This window comes from Pleurodeles waltl, chromosome 2_2 (genome assembly GCF_031143425.1).
Source record: "Pleurodeles waltl isolate 20211129_DDA chromosome 2_2, aPleWal1.hap1.20221129, whole genome shotgun sequence".
Classification (NCBI taxonomy): Eukaryota; Metazoa; Chordata; class Amphibia; order Caudata; family Salamandridae; genus Pleurodeles; species Pleurodeles waltl.
In genome coordinates, this window is record NC_090439.1 from 852520298 (window position 1) to 852541659 (window position 21362).

Consider the following 21362-nt stretch of genomic DNA (forward strand, 5'->3'; position numbering starts at 1 on the left):
AAATACATCATTCAGAAGATCCTCACGGGGACTGCATATATTTGTTATGTCCTAACCGCACAGCTAAGGATTGCTAGATGTCTTACTTTCTCCACAAAAACCCTAAAAATCTGTGAGAGTAGACTTTTAAACAGTCCAAAAATTAAGATCAGGAGAGCCTCAAACCTCTAAAAATGCATATGAAGGTTCCTCAAAATCCTCAAGTAAACAACAGACAAGAGGTCATTCTGACGCTGAGTGCTCATTAAAATCTTCATCTGAGACAAAATCCTAAACCTGTGGGGAACTTCTAAGAATATCTCTTAAATTTGTTGGAAACGTTTAAATGATTCATGATGAAGTTGTGTTGACTGAAAAGACCTCTTCAAAGTCAGCTCTTACTCCAACATCTGAGTCATCCACTTAATGACTGAACTATGGAGATACCCTTGTCTTTTATTTTGAAATGGTATCATTGTCATCATCAACGAGACCTGAGTTGGCATCTCTGTCAATGAAGACTCCGCCATCGACGAAGAAAGCAGAATCCCATTCAGTGCCATTGAGCAGCGAAAATCCTTGTCATTACAACACCTTCGACAAGACTACCATGACTAGCAACAACAGCAACTTTGATGATGACTAACTGTCAACAGTTTTGATGGCAATGGCAACTGCAAAACTATCCATCACGGATGACAGTTCTGTTGACTATGTTCCAGTCGTCGAAAAAACCCAGCACAAAACAAGATCTTTTAAATTACTCTCATCTCAGAGAAAGACATTTCAGTGCCGCTTAAGCTGAAACCAGCACCAGCTAGCAAAGTATCCCATCCATCACAAAGGCTTTTGGATACAGAAGGTTCAGAGGAGGAGAATGATGATGCAGACTTTTTGGAACTGCTTACAGCGAAATACAATTAAAGTTCAAATATCAGGACGCGGACGAAGAGGAATACAAAGAGATAGAAGGCATCTGTTTGGCTGACCCTAGTCAGTCACACGATCCTAAGGCTTTAATTTCTTACCAGCCTTTCGAGGAACGTAGAAATGACATTGTTGATACTTGCCGTTATTGGTATGATCCTTATAATTACATTGATTCCCATCTCCGACTTGTGCTAACAGATTATTTATAAACCCTTTCCAGAATCAACATCTGAACCTGCAAATCAACCTCTAAAATCTGTCTCCTCAACGAAGGCATCAACCACATGCGCGTTCTTATAATACAAATGCCTTCAACTCCTTTGGTACAGTGTTCCCCTTTTGGCAAACTCAGTCTAACACATCAGCCATTGATGACCCATACTTGGATGGTGACCAAGACAAAGGTCGCATCAACCAGTCACTCCTCAGTTATTAGCCCAGAATGTGACGATTATGTAACACCCATTTCAGGCAATGTCACACCTCTTACAGCTAACTCACCTCCAAACTACATTGGTGGTTTCTACAACCTCATTGAAAGAGTGTCCTATAGGTGTACTTTGCAAGTTCCAACAAATAAAAATAACATTAAGGAACCTACAATACAATTTTTTAAATGATGCCTATAATTGGTCAGAAGGACTGAATGTCATGAAAAACCAAGCCACAGTAGCTGCTGTATTTCCTAGCCTGGACAAAAAATACAAAGCGCCCTAAATCATCCAGCTTGCCTTGTTGGTCACGCCTATGCAGAATGAGTAGTAATGCAGACAGACCAACGACGATCAAGAAATCCACAATTTCCACGCACTGTGCGACTTGACACAAAGGGCTTAAGGCTCAACAATATTGACAAACTATTGTCAGCCGCATTATAGATCAGCGCGGCCGACACAATGTCAATTCTTGTACTATACGACCACCAGATGTGTTCAGACATTGGGCCATATCTCATTTACCTGCTTGATGATAACAAGGCCGTAGTGAAGGCGATTCTCCGGGAGGGAGGAGAAAACATCTTCGGCAAATTTCAAAACTGCAATGAAACTTGTAGATAAAGCACTCCTGTCAATTGCAGAGACAGAAATGTCAAGATCACTAGGTGTCCTACTACAACAACTACCTGAGACCTTTTGAAAAGACTGTGAAAGGGGCAAATTTTCTTTTAGAGGAGCTTACCAACCATATATGTACCAACCGGCTCAACAGGGATACCAGCAGGGTTAAATGCAGCAATATAGATCACCTTCACCAGCATCCTACCATAAGAAGTCTCCCAGAGCAAAATCTGCAAATCAATGATTAGGCAACGAACATGGAAGCAGTGGTCACATTGAATCCAGGAAGAGGAAAAATCTCATCTTGTTACAGAGAGCGGGGCCACTTTAACTCCAGTCACTAGGTATTGAACCTTATACGATTTGGCCACACACTGGAATTCATTCAGAAACCACCATTTATAACATTTACCAGCACGGTCTATCAAAATCTTCATCTGTTACAAGCTGAGAATATGCATTATTTTACAAAAAAGGAGCAGTAATTTTTTTTTAGGCTTTTATTCTTGCCTTTTCCTTACAAAGGAGAAATCTGGAGAATGAAGGATAATTCTGGATCTGCGGAAACTAAATATGTTCTCAAGAAAGAAGCATTCTCCAACTGCCACAACAAGGGGATTACATGACATCACTGGACCTACAGGATGCATAGTTTTATATACCAATGCATAGCAGTCATCGCGGATACCTGAGATTCGCAGTGGCTGATCACTACTATCTGTCCTATTAGTTGGACTAAAGTCAGCCCCAAGAATATTCACAAAGTGCATGACTCCAATAGAGGCACATCTGAGAAAGCAAGGCCATCAAATATTCAAACGTCTAGAAGATTGACTAGTGAAAAGAAATTCCTTTAGGACACGAAAGCATCAACTAGAGACAGCGTGCAACTCTTTGACAACTTAAACCTTATTCTAAAAAAAGAAATCATCCATTTATCCCATGCAGAAGAATCCAGTTTTTAGGGGCGATACTCAATACCATGGTGCTCAAGGCCTTTCTAGCTAAAGGATGGGTGAAGCGCCTAACTATATTGGCCAGGAAATTCCAAAAAAGAAAAAAAGTCACTATTGGTCTCTTTGAGTCCTTTTTAGGACTGATATCCTTCTGCATCTCTTTGGTTTCACAGTGCTGCTTTCACATGAGGTCCTTTCCAGAGGAACTCCACAAACAGTAGTTGCAGATAGCGGAATCATTTGATGACCTCTTGAGGGTAACAAGCCCAATGAGAGAAGCCTTACCATGGTGGACACAACACAGCAATACCAACCAAGAAATGTCTTCTCTCCAGATTAACACTCAATTTTACTCCCTCGAGTATTGGGATGCCTACTTGCAAGAACTTGTAGTCTGAGCAAAGAGGTCGTCCCAAGAAGGGCAATTACATACCTATATCCTGGAGCTGAGAGCTGTAGCACTAGTCCTATATTTATTTTGCCCGAGAATCTGTCAAAAAATACAAAGCAAGTGTGTACTACAGTAACAAACAGAGGAACACACTCTCATCTGCCTTTTATGGAAGCACAAAGTATGAGACTGGGTCATAAAAAAATCTTCTTCATGTAAATGCTGAAATGTACCAGGCATAACCGATTCTAGGGACGAAAACCTTATCAGAACACCGAAAGAGTTTCACGAGCAGAAGCTGCAACAACTCGCAACATCTGGATTAAGTCATGCATTTGTCACAGCCCATCTGGTTGTCATCTCCCACTATATAAAGACACTTGACCAACATTCACTTGGGTCTAATATAATAGTTATAGAATTCTTTTAAAGGTCTGTTTTGAGTATTTTCACCACTAAGACCTCCTCCTTATCCTTGGCGATTAACCATAGTTCTATCTCAGTTGTTTAGTGCCTATAGAAGTGTCACTATCAAAGAAAGGAATTTTCTGCCTTGTGAATGGGGACAAAAGTACTCCTAATCAATGTCTGTCCTCTCAGAGGAAATGTTACAGCACCTTTCATAAGAAGTGTATCTACTTACACAGCCTTATTTGCTGGAGCGTCAGTAGCAGTCCTCTACAGGGCAGAAACCGGAAAGAACACTCACACACCTTTACACAACTTAACTGTCTGGATGTGACAGTTAACCGAGATGAAGCAGTGTGACAAGTGGTGCATTTGTTTTCCTCCGAGTCCCTCCCACCATTTGCCAACCACAATATATTCCAAAAAGCCAGAAACACCTGAAATTCAGGCAATAACAGGCCACACCAATGTTGCTTTAAGTAGTTTTTACTCCCAGTTAGGTGCCACACAGATGAATGTGGCTCGTTTCGATCTGGAAGGGTCTTGGTCACTAAGACTTGTTGAATAAGAGTGGGTAGATAATCACTTTGGTAAAATATATTGAATTTGACCGAGTGTCAAGAGGCTTAAGGATATTCACAATGACTAATCATCCAGCCACTAGGCCCAAGATGCTCCAAGTACGAATGCGAAAACAATATGCTATGTTCTTAAAACATGATGCTTGTATTGATAAAATATGCTAAAATGGATTTAGTGGATTACATAAAATTATTAGGGAAATTGAAGAGAAGGTGAAAAGACATGGAATTTAGCCATGATAAATGTAAGGATGATACAGAAGAACGTAAATGGAGGAAGTTTATCACAGACCAGAGGGATTACAACCAAGAAAGGATATTTACATTTGCAAAAACACTTGAAACCCTAAAAAAGAAAGAACATTGTGTAGGCCAAACTGTGACTAAATCATCTGGTATAAAGAAGACAAGTGAATCAGACATAGACTGGATTAAAGGAAAGGGCACATCTAAAACCAGTAGTAGCACACTGTTTACTTTTTTTTTCTTCAAGAAATGAAGTTGATATATATATAGATAAACATTGAGAAAGGCAGAGGCAGAAGACAACAAAATAAAAAATAAGGAGAGGACATTGAAAGAAAACAATATCCTCTTTGCATTCTCAAGAAGAGATATTAAGCTCTGAAATGGAATCTAAACTCACTGTGAACTTATCAAATCATGAACTTAAATTAGACAAGCACAGAGTACTTAACAAGGGCTTAACTGTCTGCCCCAAACAACATTTTGGTTATGCCAAGACATGAATTCACACATTAGCATCTTTAAGAAAAATGAAATTGTCCAAAATACATGCCTCAAAACCTACAATACCAGAGAGAAAACAAGAGACTAGGGTTACTAATGAATGTTAAATATCAATAGAACAGATACCGGACATCAAAAACATATTTGATTTAAAGCACAACTTGGATGATAATAAGATGACTGACACTGCCATTTTACAATAACTAGCTATAGATGCACATGAACGTAAGTATAGTAACCCAAAGAAATGACGATGTTGCCCTGATCTTATCCTGGGAAATAAGTTGGACATATTTTTTCCAATTGGTCTCTTCTGAATTTGACAAATTGCAAAAGCCCAGACAGCCAAGCAAAAAAGAAAGAATACTTATCAATCAAAGAACTCGCACATTAAATACCTTAATGGAAAAGAACACCCTAGTAATACACCCAGCTGATAAGGGACTAAATATTGTGCTGCTCAAAGGCTATATATGTGAGAGAAACAAACCGATAATTCCAATGGGAAACTAACTACAAAACACTGAAGTAAAACCCAATCAATCCGATAACTATCACTCTTAACAATAAACTCAAGAATTGTATACAGGTTTACTAATAAATGATGATGAATTCCAACTATTTACTTCCTCCTAAAGATTCATACAACACTGACCAACCCACGTGCTTGACCATTTGCCTTGGTATGAAAATCGCTCTTGAAAGAGCATCTGCTTATGTTAACTATCTGGCACCCATCTTCAAGACATTTAGCTCTTACATCAGAGACACCACTGACTCGGAATTCTGGCAAACACAGTGTGGCATAGTGACAATTGATGTGCTGTTACTATACACATCTATCAGAGATTAAATTGGATTAGAGGCATATGAACATTTTTTGAAACAACAGAATATTGGAGAATTACAACACTCCGAAATGGTGCTCTCTAGGATAGAAATGTGACTAACAAATAATATGTTTCTGTTTAACCATGAAATATAACAACAATGTTGAACTGCTACAGTATTTTTCTCCAAGCTTTGCAAAGATCACCGTAGGGTGGTGAGAGGAGGACATGCATGGGGGACCAGACAGTACAAATCATGTGGGTAAAGTAGTTCTTTGGCTGAGATACACTGATGATTTGTTCCTAATTTTAAAATGCACAACTGAAGGATTCATGGTATATTTTGATGGATTAAATAACAATCAATTGGGCCTCAAATTTACATGTGCCACAGTAAGGGAGAAATCTGACTTCGTGGACATAACAGTGTATGTACAAGGTGGCCTAATTGATACCACCATATTTAGAAAAGTTACTGCAACTGATAGTATTCTTCATGGCACTAGTTTCATCAAAAGCCTTTAATGAAGAGCATATAGAGAACTAAAATGAATGAACTAGAACTGCTCAAATGATGTACATTTTTAAAAGAGATATGGATAAGTTACTAGGTGATCAGGAACAGAGGTTATAATTGAAGTGACCTAAAAGAGGCCTGGAATGATTGAAACTCAAAAATCGTTCACAGACTTTATTTACTAAAAATTAACAAACCTTAAATGGAAAGATTGGTATTGACTTACATCAAAGAAAGCCAAGATATACAAAATATCTTCAATAAACATTAGCATTTGAAAGGGTGAAAGGCCTCAACTAACATTCACAAAAGCACCATTGTTGAGCAATAAACTAGTTAGGAGTCATTTCTCAGTACAAGGTTGAAAAAGTGGCTGAATGATTTACAAACTGGCTTTACAAAATATGAAGCTCATCATTGATAGAAACGACTGTCCAATACCAAACAAAAAATCACATGTGAATCCCGATAATGTAGTGTTCGATGGCATCTGTTGCTGTAGATACGCATGTTTTGCATAGCTCGCCATCTGGTGTTGGGTCGGAGTGTTACAAGTTGTTTTTCTTCGAAGAAGTCTTTCGAGTCACGGGACCGAGTGACTCCTCCTTTTGTCTCCATTGCGCATGGGCGTCTACTCCATCTTCGATTGTTTTTTTTCCGCCATCGGGTTCGGACGTGTTCCTGTCGCTCCGAGTTTCGGAACGGAAAAACAGCTAAATTTCGGAAGATTTTCGTCGGTATTGTTGCGTTCGGGATCGGTGTAGTCAGAATCAACACCGCATCGAAGAGCTCCGGAGCCCTTCGGGGTAGTTTTCGATCCCCGTCGGGGCCTGCTCGGCCCGACCGCGTGTAGAAGAACGCCGATGGAACGGACCCCGTTCCGTTTCTGTCCCAAATGCCACAAAAAATACCCCTATTCAGACCAACACTTGGTCTGTAACCTGTGCCTATCACCTGAGCACAGTGAAGACACTTGCGAGGCCTGTCGTGCGTTCCGGTCCCGAAAAACACTCCGAGACCGTCGAGCAAGAAGACTTCAAATGGCGTCCACGCCGACAGCGCACCGAGAGTTCGAGGTACAGGAAGAGGAAGAAACCTTTTTGATACACGAATCGGACTCCGAGGAATTCGACGATCCACGAACCGTGAGTAAGACGTCGAAAAGCACTCATAAGAAGATTGTCAAGGCCCAGGGGACGCCACTGCCACCAGGCCATGGCTCCACCCATAAATTCGGTGACCGACCGTCGGCACCGAAAAAGGCCCAATCAGTGCCGAGACCGTCCGACTCCGGTCGAGACACCGGCACGCAGCCTTCTCGGGACCGAGAAAGTGCTGGAGACATACATCGACACCGAGATAGCGGTGTAGACACGGCTCGACGCCGAGACAGCGGCACCGATGAAGATCGACGCTGAGATGTTTCGACTCCGAAAAAGAAAAAAGCCACCTCGGAGCCGAAAAAAGATGCAGACAGGGTTTCGGTGCCGAAACAACCTGCAACCGACCCAGTTTCAGGCTCTTATACCGAAGAGCAATCAATGACCTCCCAAATGCGAAAGCATAGGTTTGAGGAAGACCCGCAATCCACCGATGTAGACCATACGCAGAAACGTATTTTTATACAGCAGGGGACAGGAAAGATAAGCACCCTTCCCCCTATTAGAAAGAGAAGACTGGAATTTCAAATTGACCAAACACCACAAACAAAAATGGTGAAAAGGGTTACTCCGCCACCCTCTCCTCCACCTATAATTCACGTCTCGCCAGCACAAACACCATCACATTCCCCGGCTCACACCACCATGAGCCAAGATGACCAGGATCAGGACGCATGGGACTTATACGACGCCCCTGTGTCAGATAACAGTCCGGAGGCATACCCTACAAAGCCATCACCACCAGAAGACAGTACTGCATATTCTCAGGTGGTGGCTAGAGCAGCACAATTCCACAATGTAAGCCTCCACTCAGAACAAGTCGAGGATGACTTTCTATTCAACACCCTCTCTGCCACCCACAGCTCCTACCAAAGCCTGCCTATGCTCCCTGGTATGCTTCGGCACGCAAAAGACATCTTTAAGGAGCCGGTCAAAAGTAGGGCAATCACACCAAGGGTGGAAAAAAAGTATAAAGCGCCTCCTACAGACCCTATTTTCATAACTTCGCAGCTGCCACCAGATTCTGTTGTTGTAGGAGCAGCTAGGAAAAGGGCCAACTCCCACACATCTGGGGACGCACCACCCCCAGATAAGGAAAGCCGCAAGTTCGATGCAGCTGGAAAGAGAGTCGCAGCACAAGCTGCAAACCAGTGGCGCATCGCTAACTCACAGGCACTTCTTGCGCGCTATGACAGAGCACATTGGGATGAGATGCAACATCTCATTGAACATCTACCCAAAGACCTACAAAAGAGGGCAAAGCAGGTGGTTGAAGAAGGACAGAACATTTCAAACAACCAGATACGCTCCTCCATGGACGCAGCAGACACAGCTGCAAGAACAATAAATACATCTGTGACCATCAGAAGGCATGCATGGCTACGAATGTCTGGGTTTAAACCAGAGATTCAGCAGGCAGTTCTCAATATGCCATTCAACGAAAAAGAACTGTTCGGTCCAGAAGTGGACACGGCGATTGAAAAACTTAAAAAGGACACGGACACTGCTAAAGCCATGGGCGCACTCTACTCCCCGCAGAGCAGAGGAAATTACAGCACCTTCCGCAAAACACCCTTTAGAGGGGGGTTTCGGGGTCAGGCCACACAAGCCAGCACCTCACAGGCAACACCATCCAGTTACCAGGGACAGTACAGGGGAGGCTTTCGGGGCCAATATAGAGGAGGGCAATTCCCTAGGAATAGGGGAAAATTTCAAAGCCCCAAAACCCCTACAACTAAGCAGTGACTCACATGTCACTCACCCCCTCCACACAACACCAGTGGGGGGAAGAATAGGTCATTATTACAAAGCATGGGAGGAAATCACTACAGACACTTGGGTTCTAGCAATTATCCAAAATGGTTATTGCATAGAATTTCTACAATTCCCTCCAAACATACCACCAAGAGCACAAAATTTAGCAAAACATCATTCCGAGCTCCTGGAGATAGAAGTTCAAGCACTATTGCAAAAGAACGCAATCGAGTTAGTACCAAACACACAAATAAACACAGGAGTTTATTCACTGTACTTCTTAATACCAAAGAAGGACAAAACGCTAAGACCAATCCTAGACCTAAGAATACTAAACACATACATCAAATCAGACCACTTTTACATGGTCACACTACAAGAAGTGTTACCATTGCTGAAACTACACGACTACATGACAACATTAGACCTCAAAGACGCGTATTTCCATATACCAATACATCCATCGCACAGGAAATACCTAAGGTTTGTATTCAACGGAATACACTACCAATTCAAGGTACTGCCTTTCGGTTTAACAACCGCACCAAGAGTCTTTACCAAATGTCTAGCAGTAGTCGCTGCACACATCAGAAGGCAGCAAATACATGTATTCCCGTATCTAGACGACTGGCTAGTCAAGACCCATTCGTTAATAACGTGCTCACACCACACAAATCAAATCATACAAACCCTCTACAAACTAGGGTTCACAGTCAACTTCGCAAAATCCAACATTCTGCCGTGCAAGGTACAACAATACCTAGGAGCCATAATAAACACAACAATAGGAGTAGCCACTCCAAGTCCACAAAGAATTCAAAATGTCAACAACATCATACAACGCATGTATCCAACACAAAAGATACAAGCAAAGATGATATTACAACTCCTAGGCATGATGTCTTCATGCATAGCCATTGTCCCAAACGCAAGACTGCACATGAGGCCCTTACAACAGTGCCTAGCATCACAGTGGTCACAAGCACAGGGTCACCTTACAGATCTGGTGTTAATAGACCGCTAAACTTACCTCTCGCTTCTATGGTGGAACGATATAAATTTAAACAAAGGGCGGCCTTTCCAAGACCCAGTGCCACAATACGTAATAACAACAGATGCTTCCATGACAGGGTGGGGAGCACACCTCGATCAACACAGCACACAAGGACAATGGAACGTACATCAGACAAAACTGCATATAAATCACCTAGAACTACTAGCAGTTTTTCAAGCACTAAAGGCTTTTTAACCAATAATAGTTCACAAATACATTGTCGTCAAAACAGACAACATGACAACAATGTATTATCTAAACAAACAAGGGGGGACGCACTCAACGCAATTGAGCCTGCTGGCACAAAAGATATGGCGTTGGGCAATTCACAACCAAATTCGCCTAATAGCATAATTTATCCCAGGAATTCAGAATCAACTCGCAGACAATCTCTCTCGAGATCACCAACAGGTCCACGAATGGGAAATTCACCCCCAAATTCTGAACACTTACTTCACGCTCTGGGGAACACCTCAGATAGACTTGTTTGCGACAAAAGAGAACGCAAAATGCCAAAACTTCGCATCCAGATACCCACACAGGCAGTCCCACGGCAATGCCCTATGGATCAACTGGTCAGGGATATTTGCCTACGCTTTTCCTCCTCTCCCTCTCCTTCCTTATCTGGTAAACAAACTCAGTCAAAGCAAACTCAAACTCATATTAATAGCACCAACTTGGGCAAGGCAACCCTGGTACACAACGCTGCTAGACCTATCAGTAGTACCCCACATCAAACTGCCCAACAGGCCGGATCTGTTAACACAACACAACCAAACGATCAGACACCCAGATCCAGCATCGCTGAATCTAGCAATCTGGCTCCTGAAATCCTAGAATTCGGACACTTACAACTTACCCAAGAATGTATGGAAGTCATAAAGCAAGCCAGAAGGCCATCCAACAGGCACTGCTATGCCAGTAAATGGAAGAGGTTTGTTTGCTACTGCCATATTAATCAAATCCAACCAATACACGCAACCCCAAAACATGTAGTGGGTTACTTGCTTCCCTTACAAAAATCTAACCTAGCTTTCTCTTCCATTAAAATACACCTTGCAGCAATATCTGCATACCTGCAGCCTACCTATTCAACTTCCCTATATAGGATACCAGTCATTAAAGCATTCATGGAGGGCCTTAAAAGAATTATTCCACCAAGAACACCACCTGTTCCTTCATGGAACCTAAATGTTGTCTTAACTAGACTTATGGGTCCACCTTTTGAACCCATGCACTCCTGCGAAATACAGTTCCTAACATGGAAGGTTGCATTTCTCATCGCCATTACCTCTCTAAGAAGAGTAAGCGAGATTCAGGCGTTTACAATACAGGAACCTTTTATACAACTACACAAAAATAAGGTCGTCCTAAGGACTAATCCTAAATTTCTACCAAAAGTAATTTCACCGTTCCATCTAAATCAAACAGTGGAACTTCCAAGGTTCTTCCCACAGCCAGATTCCGTAGCTGAGAGGGCACTACATACTTTAGATGTCAAAAGAGCATTAATGTATTACATTGACAGAACAAAGAGCATCAGGAAAACTAAACAGCTATTTATTGCATTCCAAAAACCTCATGCAGGAAACCCAATATCAAAACAAGGTATAGCCAGATGGATAGTTAAATGCATCCAAATCTGCTACCTTAAAGCTAAACGACAACTGCCCATAACACCAAGGGCACACTCAACCAGAAAGAAAGGTGCTACCATGGCCTTTCTAGGAAACATCCCAATGCAAGAAATATGTAAGGCAGCCACATGGTCTACGCCTCACACATTCACCAAGCACTACTGTGTAGACGTGTTATCCGCACAACAAGCCACAGTAGGTCAAGCCGTATTAAGAACATTGTTTCAGACTACTCCCACTCCTACAGGCTGAGCCACCGCTTTGGGGAGATAACTGCTTACTAGTCTATGCAAAACATGCGTATCTACAGCGACAGATGCCATCGAACTGAAAATGTCACTTACCCAGTGTACATCTGTTCGTGGCATCAGTCGCTGTAGATTCGCATGTGCCCACCCGCCTCCCCGGGAGCCTGTAGCAGTTCGGAAGGTACCTTCAACTATTTGTATATATATTATTTTAACCTTAAATAGGTACATACTTAGTCACTCCATTGCATGGGCACTATTACTACAATACAACTCCTACCTCACCCTCTGCGGCGAAAAACAATCGAAGATGGAGTCGACGCCCATGCGCAATGGAGACAAAAGGTGGAGTCACTCGGTCCCGTGACTCGAAAGACTTCTTCGAAGAAAAACAACTTGTAACACTCCGACCCAACACCAGATGGCGAGCTATGCAAAACATGCGAATCTACAGCGACTGATGCCACGAACAGATGTACACTGGGTAAGTGACATTTTCATTATGCCATTGAATGTGACTTGAAATATGTAGGAACCACTACCTGCATGCAAAAATGAGGCTATTGGAGCAGACGGGGGCTATACAGCATGAAGATACTAGCTACGCAGTAGCAAAACACTATTTGAAACATCATGAAAACAGTTGGAAAATGAGATTTTAGTGCATAGACATGATGATGTGACACGAATGAGAGGGAGACAGAACTAAAAACTACAACAGATTGAATCAAACTACATCATTCAGTTAAGAACTAGAATCCAAATACGTAATTCGGTTAAGAACTAAGTCCCATTTATCATCTCTATAATGACAAAAAAGTACCTGTACATTTGTGATAATAAACTGAAAGTGACATTTTGTGAAGCAAGAGTACTATGAAGTGTACATTCTTTATTGGGACAGCTTGGGACATGACAAGGGCCGTTGTTATATAATATGAAATAATGGGTTCATTATAGAAGGCTTGGATGGGTGTGATGAATGAATAATGGTACACTCTGGCCATCATTGGTGCACATCTCCAGGAGGTTTGGTTATCCAGGCACAATGATGTTCAGATATGAGTGTTCAGATATGAATTGACCATTGAGATCGTAGCCTATGGGTTTGTTCACCTGTTCACAAAATGGTGAAGTTTCAAATATTGACATGATTCTGTATCAATCAATTCAGTAGTGCAAAATCAAGCACTTGATGATCCAACCTTAATTTTGTGGTGTAATGTATATTATTGTGAATGCATCATCTTTGCCAAATTTAGTTTTGATATTACTGGTTTATTTGTACTTACAAGTCCCTGAATGCACATTGCAGATAGGACAGGCCATAAATATATAGTGAGACATTGTAGACTGCTTCTCTTACTGTGACAAAAACTGTGATGGTTGAAGTGTGTCAGTGTGATTGTGCTGTGCCTAAAATAAATGTCATTAATTCCAGTTCACTTAGTGTAGCATTTAAAAAAAAACAAAGGTTAAAGGTAGGTTATAGTTAGGTCAAAATATCAGTTAAAATGTAACATTTCTATCATGTAAAATCAGTGAAACTTACCTGTTATAGTTATCTAAAGTAACTATAACTTGTGCCCTAAAGTAGTTATTTCTCACACCCCTTGCCATGTACAGTGTTGTTATCAGTGATATAATTCCAGATGTTGCAGTGATTTTATCATTGATGCCATAGAACATGTCATGAATAATGTAGTATGTGAGGTAGTTATCAGTGCATTAAAAAGTATGCAAGTAATAGTAACTTTAGGAGAAGGAATTTCAGTGGCTTTGTTAGTTTAATATAGTACATTTACCGTTCTCTACTCCTGTTGAAGCATGTGATTCTCTGAAAGATCCAATATTGCAAAAAGAAAAAGTTACTTACCTGCAACTGTAGTTCTCCATTATTGGTATCTTTCATAGTGACATTCAACCCACTTTCCTCCCCTTCTCAGGCACTACCAGGTTATATTATTATTTTTTTTCAAAAAAATGTTTTTGATTTTTTTTTTTTTATCAACCAGTACAATAAGAATTTGTCACCAATTACCCATTTAGTTTTGTGTGCCATAGAGTATTTCCCTGCCGTACATTCAGTAGAGCATTTTCAGGCTGAATCCCCCAGTAGGACTTCCATTCTGACCAGATTTTCTCCTATTTCTTAGGGCAGCTTCTTCCCTCATAGACTCCCCTCTCCGCATGCATTCATCATCATCTTCTCTTCTGGAACCTCCGAGGCCCCCTATAGTCTGGCTATATTCCGCTTTGCCTCCATTGCAAGCCACAATTTCAAGTATTTTGGTGTTTTATTATCACCCCATATATTCAGTACAAACCATTTGGCAGTTTTTACAATAGGCATGCATGTCACCTTGCTAAGACAGTCTGCAGATGTGATGAGTATTGCTGCAGTTTCGAGCAGTCCCACAAGGTATGAAAGAAGGAGACAGTCTGTACGCATTTGCTAACACACAGTTGTGTGGTGGTTTCTTCCATTTGATAGAGGGTCGTTCTCAGATAGTATGCTCTATGGAAGTTACAGAGTTGTACAAGTCTGAACCCTGCCCTTATAGCGATCTCTGTCAGGCCCCTTAGCTCCTCTTCCCACTCAGTCTCCTCAAATTCACCTAAGTCTTGTTCCCAGTCCACTTTCAATTTCTGGAGGACGTCAGGGGAGTTATTGAGTAACTTTTTATATATGAGTGATGTCATCACTTTGATTAGGTGGATCTGCCACCAACCTGTCCTCGAGTGAGGTCTACTCCACCAGTGTGGTATCCTTGGAGATTTGTGAGAGCAGGGCATGTCAGACTTCTAAGTTTTTAAATTATTAGTTAGGAGCTAAATAGTATCCGTCCCTGAGTGTCTAGAAAGCCCCCCGCCCCCATTGTCACCGGTCTCCTAGTTTTGAGGTGCCTATGAGGTCCCACCCTATGAATCCCTTAAGGGCTCCTACTGCTCATAGTGTGTCGCTATCCCATTGTGGTGTCTGGTCTGTTGGCTTATCCACAAATCCAGAGTTTGCCATTGCATCACTTCAGACCCTTTTTATTGTTGCTGTAAATGTTGGTAGCTACCTCTGAGGTCTATTTCTGTGTAATATTTCAGGGGGGCCCCTTGGACCCATGGCAAATCTGCGAGCCATAATAGCTGGTTCATCCAGTGTCGCAAATACACTGTCATTTACCGTCCCCAGCTGGCCCCCGTATAGTATTTCATGATATCCTATAGGGCAATGCCTCCATTGTAGACCCTGGTCAGATTCTGCATTGTAATGCATGGGGTCCTCCAATTCCACAGCAGGAGTCATAGTTGTGCTTCTGTCCTCTAAAAGATCTCGCCAAACAATCAAACATTTATAGAGCGCAGTAAATCACCAGGGTCTCGAAGCACTAGAGCTGTATGCTTCTGTTTGGAGGAATGATTATTTTAACATCCAGGTCTTAAGTTCTCTTCTGAATCGCTGGAGTGACGGTGTGGTCCTAAGGTGCAGGGGAAGGTTGTTCCTAACCTTGGCTGACAGGTGCGAGTAGGACCGTCCTCCGCTGTTGGCTCAATCAATCCGAGGGGTGTCTGTGAAGGAAAGGGAAGCTGATCACAGGTTTCTGGTCTGTTGGTGGAAGGTCAGGCATTTGTTGGTGTATGGTGGTCTTTAGTTGTGCAGGGCCTTGTATGCATGGGCCAGGATCGTTTTTTTTAGATGGGTTGTGATGTGGGTTCTTCTGGGGAGGTTGAGTATGAGTCTTGCCACTGAGTTCTGTATTATTTGGAGTCTCTTCAGGAGGTGTGATGTGATTCCTACATAGAGTGCGTTTTCATAGTCCAGTCTGCTGTGATGAGGGCCTGCGTAATGGTCCTTCTGGTGTCTGCTGGGAGCCACCTAAAGGTCTTGCAGAGCATGTGAAGGGTGTACAAGTAGGCAGATGAGACTTGCTTTCCAGGATGATGCTGAGGATGCAGGCGTGATCTGTTAGGGTGGGGGGAGGTGCCGAGCTCTGCTGGCTACCATATGTCAGTCCATGGTGAAGCGTTGTTGACAGAGATGAGGACTTCTGTTTTTTCATTATTGAGTTTGAGATAGTTGTCTTTCATCCAGTCCGCTAGGATCATCAAACATCTGAGGAAGTCATCTTTTGTGGTGGAGGTATCTTCGGACAGTGAGAGGATGAGCTGTGTGTTGTTGGTGTAGGAGATGATGTTGAGTCAGTGTGATCTGATAGTGAGTCAGTGTGATCTGATAGTGATGTCTGGAGGGTATTATGTAAGTGTTGAAGAGGGTTAGCCTGAGGAACGATCCTTGGGAGATTCCACAGATTATCTTCTTGGGCTCTGAGGTGAACGTTTTGAGACTGATCTTTTGTTTTCTGCCGGTGAGGTACGAGGTGATCCATTTGAGGGTGTCTACTTTAATCCCGATGCTGTGGAGTCTTTTGTTCAGGATGTGGTAGTAGACTCTCAAATGCAGCAGACTGTTCCACGAGGATGAGGGCTGCTATTTCAGCACGACCCAGAAGGGCTCTGATGTCATCTGTGGCTGCAATCAGGGCTATTTTGGTGCTGTGGTTAGCTCGAAATCCAGATTGGGAGGGGTCCAGGAGGTTGTGGTCTTTTTGGTGTTGGAGGAGTTGCTGGTTGATCGCTTTCTCGAGGACTTGTGCTGGATAGGGGAGCAGAGAGATGGGCCAGTAGTTCTTCAGTTCAGCTGGGATGGCGGATGTTTATTTCAGGGTGGGGCCTCACTTCAGTGTGTTTCCAGATCTCCAGGAAGAAGGCCATGGTGATGGAGGTATTCAGGATCTTCCTGAGCTTGTCGCCGATTGCCTTGCTTCCGAGGTCCAAGACATGGTGGAGGTAAAGGTCCGTGGGTGCTCCAGAGTATATGGAGTTCATGATGGAGATAGTGTCTTGGTGGTGAGGAGTTAGTTCCCAGTGAGTGAGAAGGTGTTCGGGGTTCATGTTTGTACCTGTGAGCTAGTTGATGCGGTCTGTGGCGGCCAGGCACCCAAAGCTGCGTATTTTGGAGTGCATCACAAATCTCAGCAGAGCCATTGTTTTTAATAGGACCCCTCTTCCCATCAGCGACAATGGTAGGGCTTGCTAGTGCCTCACATCCTCTTTAAATCTATCTAGGAGGTTATAGAGATTGACCGTCAAGAAGCGATTGCTGTTTTTTGTTACATAGATGCGAAGATATTTGAAGCAGTCTTCTGCCAGTGGCAGTTGACAGTCTAGTGGGAGTTTTCTTCCATGAGCGGGCACATCTGGATTTCCCCCAGGCGATTCTGTATCGTGAGTATTAGCCAAAGTTCCACAATATCTGCAGAATCCCCTGAACTGTGTGCTCTGGGTCGACTACTTATAGTAAAAGGTCATCAGCTTAAAGAGAGATTCTTTCATCCCAGGCCTCTGTCAAAAGTAGGCACTGGTCAGGCGGTTCATGTCTTAACCATGCTGCAAGCAGCTTCAGGGCCGGGGTGAAAAATATCGGCCAGGGAGGATATCCCTACAGAGTCTGTCCCCAACTGCGTGAGTATACCCCGTTAACCTTCGCCAGCAGCTGCTGATGTAGGACTTTCACCTATTTTCTAAACTAGGGACCAAAGCTACGTTTTTTCAGAACCATGACCAAATAGGGCCACACATCATATCAAACACCATTGTGGTATCAAGTGAGAGTACAAGTGTTTGGTCCTGTATCCCTCCAGGAGCCTCATGACCCGAGGTAAGTGACGCAGATTTAATTTTGTTCTTCTATTGGGAATGAACCCTGACTGGACTGGGTGTATTAGAGTCAATATGACTGTTAGACTTGGTATCCTTAGGGTGGCTTTACTCCAGACGTTTTGCCTTTACCTCCTGTTTTGTTGCCGTATCTTTTTGCTGACCTTAGGACTCTGAGTACTTTACCATTGCTAATCATTGCTAAAGTGTATGTGCTTCCCCCCTAAAACATGGTAACATTGATGTATCCACAATTAGCATATTTAATTTACCTGTAAGTCCCTTATAGAATGGTACCCCATATACCCTGAGGCTGTAAATTAAATGCTACTAGTGGGCCTGCAGCACTGATTGTGCCACCAACTTAAGTAACTCTGTAAACATGTCTCAGGCTTGCCACTGCATAGCCTGTGGGTGCAGTCTCACTGCCACCCCACTTTGGCATCTAAAACCTCTTGCCAAGCCCATAACTCCCCTTTTCTTACATCACCCCTATGGTAGGCCCTAGGTAGCCTATAGGACAGGGTTCTATGTAAGAAAAAGGCAGGGCTTGTACTTGTAAGTTTTACATGTTCTGGCAGTGAAAAACACCCAAAGTCGTTATTCGCTATTTGGAAGCCTGCTTCTCTCATAGGCCAGCATTGGAAATTCTCTTATGTACCTTTAAATGGTAATTTCTGATCTGAAAAGAGTGGCATTGTCATGTTTGGTATGGTTGGAATGGTAGTGAGAAATCCTACTTACTAGTGTAGTTAGATTTAACACTACTGTTTTAGAAATGGAATTTTTTATAAAGTAGACATTTCTTTGCACTTACTGTCCTCTGTGCCTTGCAGCCTGTCTCCAATCCACGTCTGTTCTGTGCTGGTTGACAGCTCCCCTTGTGCATTACACCCAGACAGACATAAACACAGGCAACTCATCAGCATTCATCTGTATACTGATGGGCCTTCCTGGGCTGGAAGGGTTAAGGGGCTCTCACTTACACTTCAAAGGCTACTGCCTGGCCCCACACAAAGGACTGTTAACACCCCTCTCCTGGCGGACAGGACTGGGTTGAAAGGGAAACTGGTGCACTTTATAACCACTCCTTGAAGTCTCCTCCCCTTGAAAGGCACATTTCAGAATATATAGAGGGTCTGCGACCACCAAAACTCAGACACTTCTAGACCTACAGCTGTACTCTGTCAGAGGGACTGCTGTGCTGCCCAAAGGACTCATCTGGACTTCTTTTCAGGAAGGACTGCTCTCCTGCTTGTTGCCCTGCTGCCTTCTGCTCCCTGACTCTGCTGGAAGGACTCTTTCTTCCCTCACAAGTGATCTCCAAGGTCTTGGAATGAGCTTGCCTCCTGTTAGTCCTGCAAGTTAGGACTCAGCAGAAGATGGGAGAAATGCTAGCTTGACAGAAAGCATGAGGGCAATTGGTGATTCATTATTCTCTGAGATCGTGGCTGTGTAAGGTGTAGTTTTCAAGTTTTAATTGCAGGTACTTTGATAGATGTTGGCTTTAGTATAAGAAAATGTGGAAAACTCCAGTTGTGCTGTTGAGAACTGGTGAATTTGTCTCTTCAGTGGACGCTTTGTACCTCTGAAATGTTCTCCTAGGCTCAGATTTTATATGCATTTTCCAAACATTCTGCTAAGGTAGGTTTCACCCAAAGGATCACGTATATGTGCTATTCAACACTTCTAGTGTGCCGAGATTTTCAGGACTCCGCCCATAACCTTTACAGCTCAGATGCATGTGTTGAGAATTTAAGGAATCAGGAAATCCCAAAACCTGCACAGCAAACAAAACTATTGATGTTTAACAAGCAGTTTGTGTTAGGCACGCCTGTTTTTCAATGGTAGTTTATTTTTAAGAATAACATGAATCAGATCTTCTAAATACACTTCAGTATCTGTTCTTGTTGGAAGCAATAGATTGAGAACCTGACTTCTTCTGTGTCCTCTGATGTTATTGTGCTTTGGATCAGTTGATCTTCCTTAATGCACTTTCCACTTTTCTTGGTGGTGAGTTTCTACCGGTCATGTGTATCTATAAGCAATACCTCAGAATTACTTAGTGTATAAAGTTTAGGGTGCTTTAGTCACTGAACTAACCTGATGCAGTTTGAAAAAGCACATGAGCCTCATGTTGGATTATGCTTTGCATTAAGAAATGTTTCACATTGGCTGTGACTACCCTCCTGCTCCCATCAATGCCTTCTCAGCATGGCTGCTTCCAGTGCACTCTCCCGGGGCTTCACAGTGTCTGATATTAGCCAGATATTTACCTGATCTACTTTGCATATTTTTAATGAAGCATTACTGCCTCACAGTGATGGATACTTTGCAGGGACTGTGTTATATTACTTACGTGGTTAATCTGCTCAATTCACTCCCACTTCCCTGATGGTATTGCTTTGAGACTCATTCATAAGGCAAGGAATCTGCTGGAAAATGTTTCTGTCAAATGTCTGGTGCTTCCTTCTGGTAGTAGTATTCCTGGTGGATAATGTTTGTTCTTGCAGATTCCTTACCATTCTCCCTCTTGTCCCGATGAGTTGGTACTATTACAAATAAGATCGCAATGAATGCAAATGTGTTACCTGCTGTGATTGCCAGTGTCGTCAATGCTGTCTTGATTCCTCTCTGCCCAACCCCGATAGTGTGCAGAAAAATGCATGGACCTTACACAGTGCTCCAGTTAGCGACATATATATCCTAATGTCTCATCGGAGTGGACAAAAACATTAATCTGTGTGGTGCCTTGTGGGAGCTATTGATTTGGGATGGGGAGCTGTGAGTGGGAGATTTTCCAGATCCAGGACCATGGAGGATAATCAGAAGGTGAGGAAACTGTGGGAAGATACACTATACATCAGAAATATTATCAAAAGTAATATATGTGTAAGAAGTTAAACTTATAAGTCTAATTTTATTTGTTTACCCATCTAAAATAATATTTATGAGTGCAAACAGATTGTCTTGTTGTAAACTACAGTAAAGCAGAATGTTTAAAAAAGGTTGTAAACCATTTGTAGTTGCATGGCCCTTGCACTATAAATTAACAATACTACTATGCTTTTGAAACTCCTTAAAAGTGACACAATTTAAGGATACATCTCTTCCATTTTAGGGGTGTTTGAACTCTCATACAACAACAATACTGTATCAATGAAGTCTATAAATGCAGTGCAGCAAATGACCTTGTATCCAGAGCTAATTACAAGTGCATTATATTGGATGTCTGATAATCATGTACGTATATCAATAGTATAATCTCTTTCTTGAAAGTCAGTTGTTATTGCTGATTCTGCTGTTGAAATGCTGAATGTGTTTACATGATCATCTGACTACGAAACTGCTTAAAATGGTCTTTATCACTATTCATTTATTTTCGTGACCATGTCA

General features: G+C 42.5%; 1 protein-coding gene across 3 annotated transcripts in view; it reads left to right on the forward strand.

Moving 5' to 3' along the window:
- Window positions 1-21362, forward strand: part of DPY19L4 (dpy-19 like 4) — a 516401-nt gene that overhangs the window by 70563 nt on the left and 424476 nt on the right. For all 3 annotated transcript variants that reach the window (XM_069220490.1, XM_069220492.1, XM_069220491.1), the window contains exon 5: window positions 21088-21209. In XM_069220490.1, the coding sequence (XP_069076591.1) occupies window positions 21088-21209 (122 nt within the window). The remainder of the gene's footprint in view (window positions 1-21087; window positions 21210-21362) is intronic.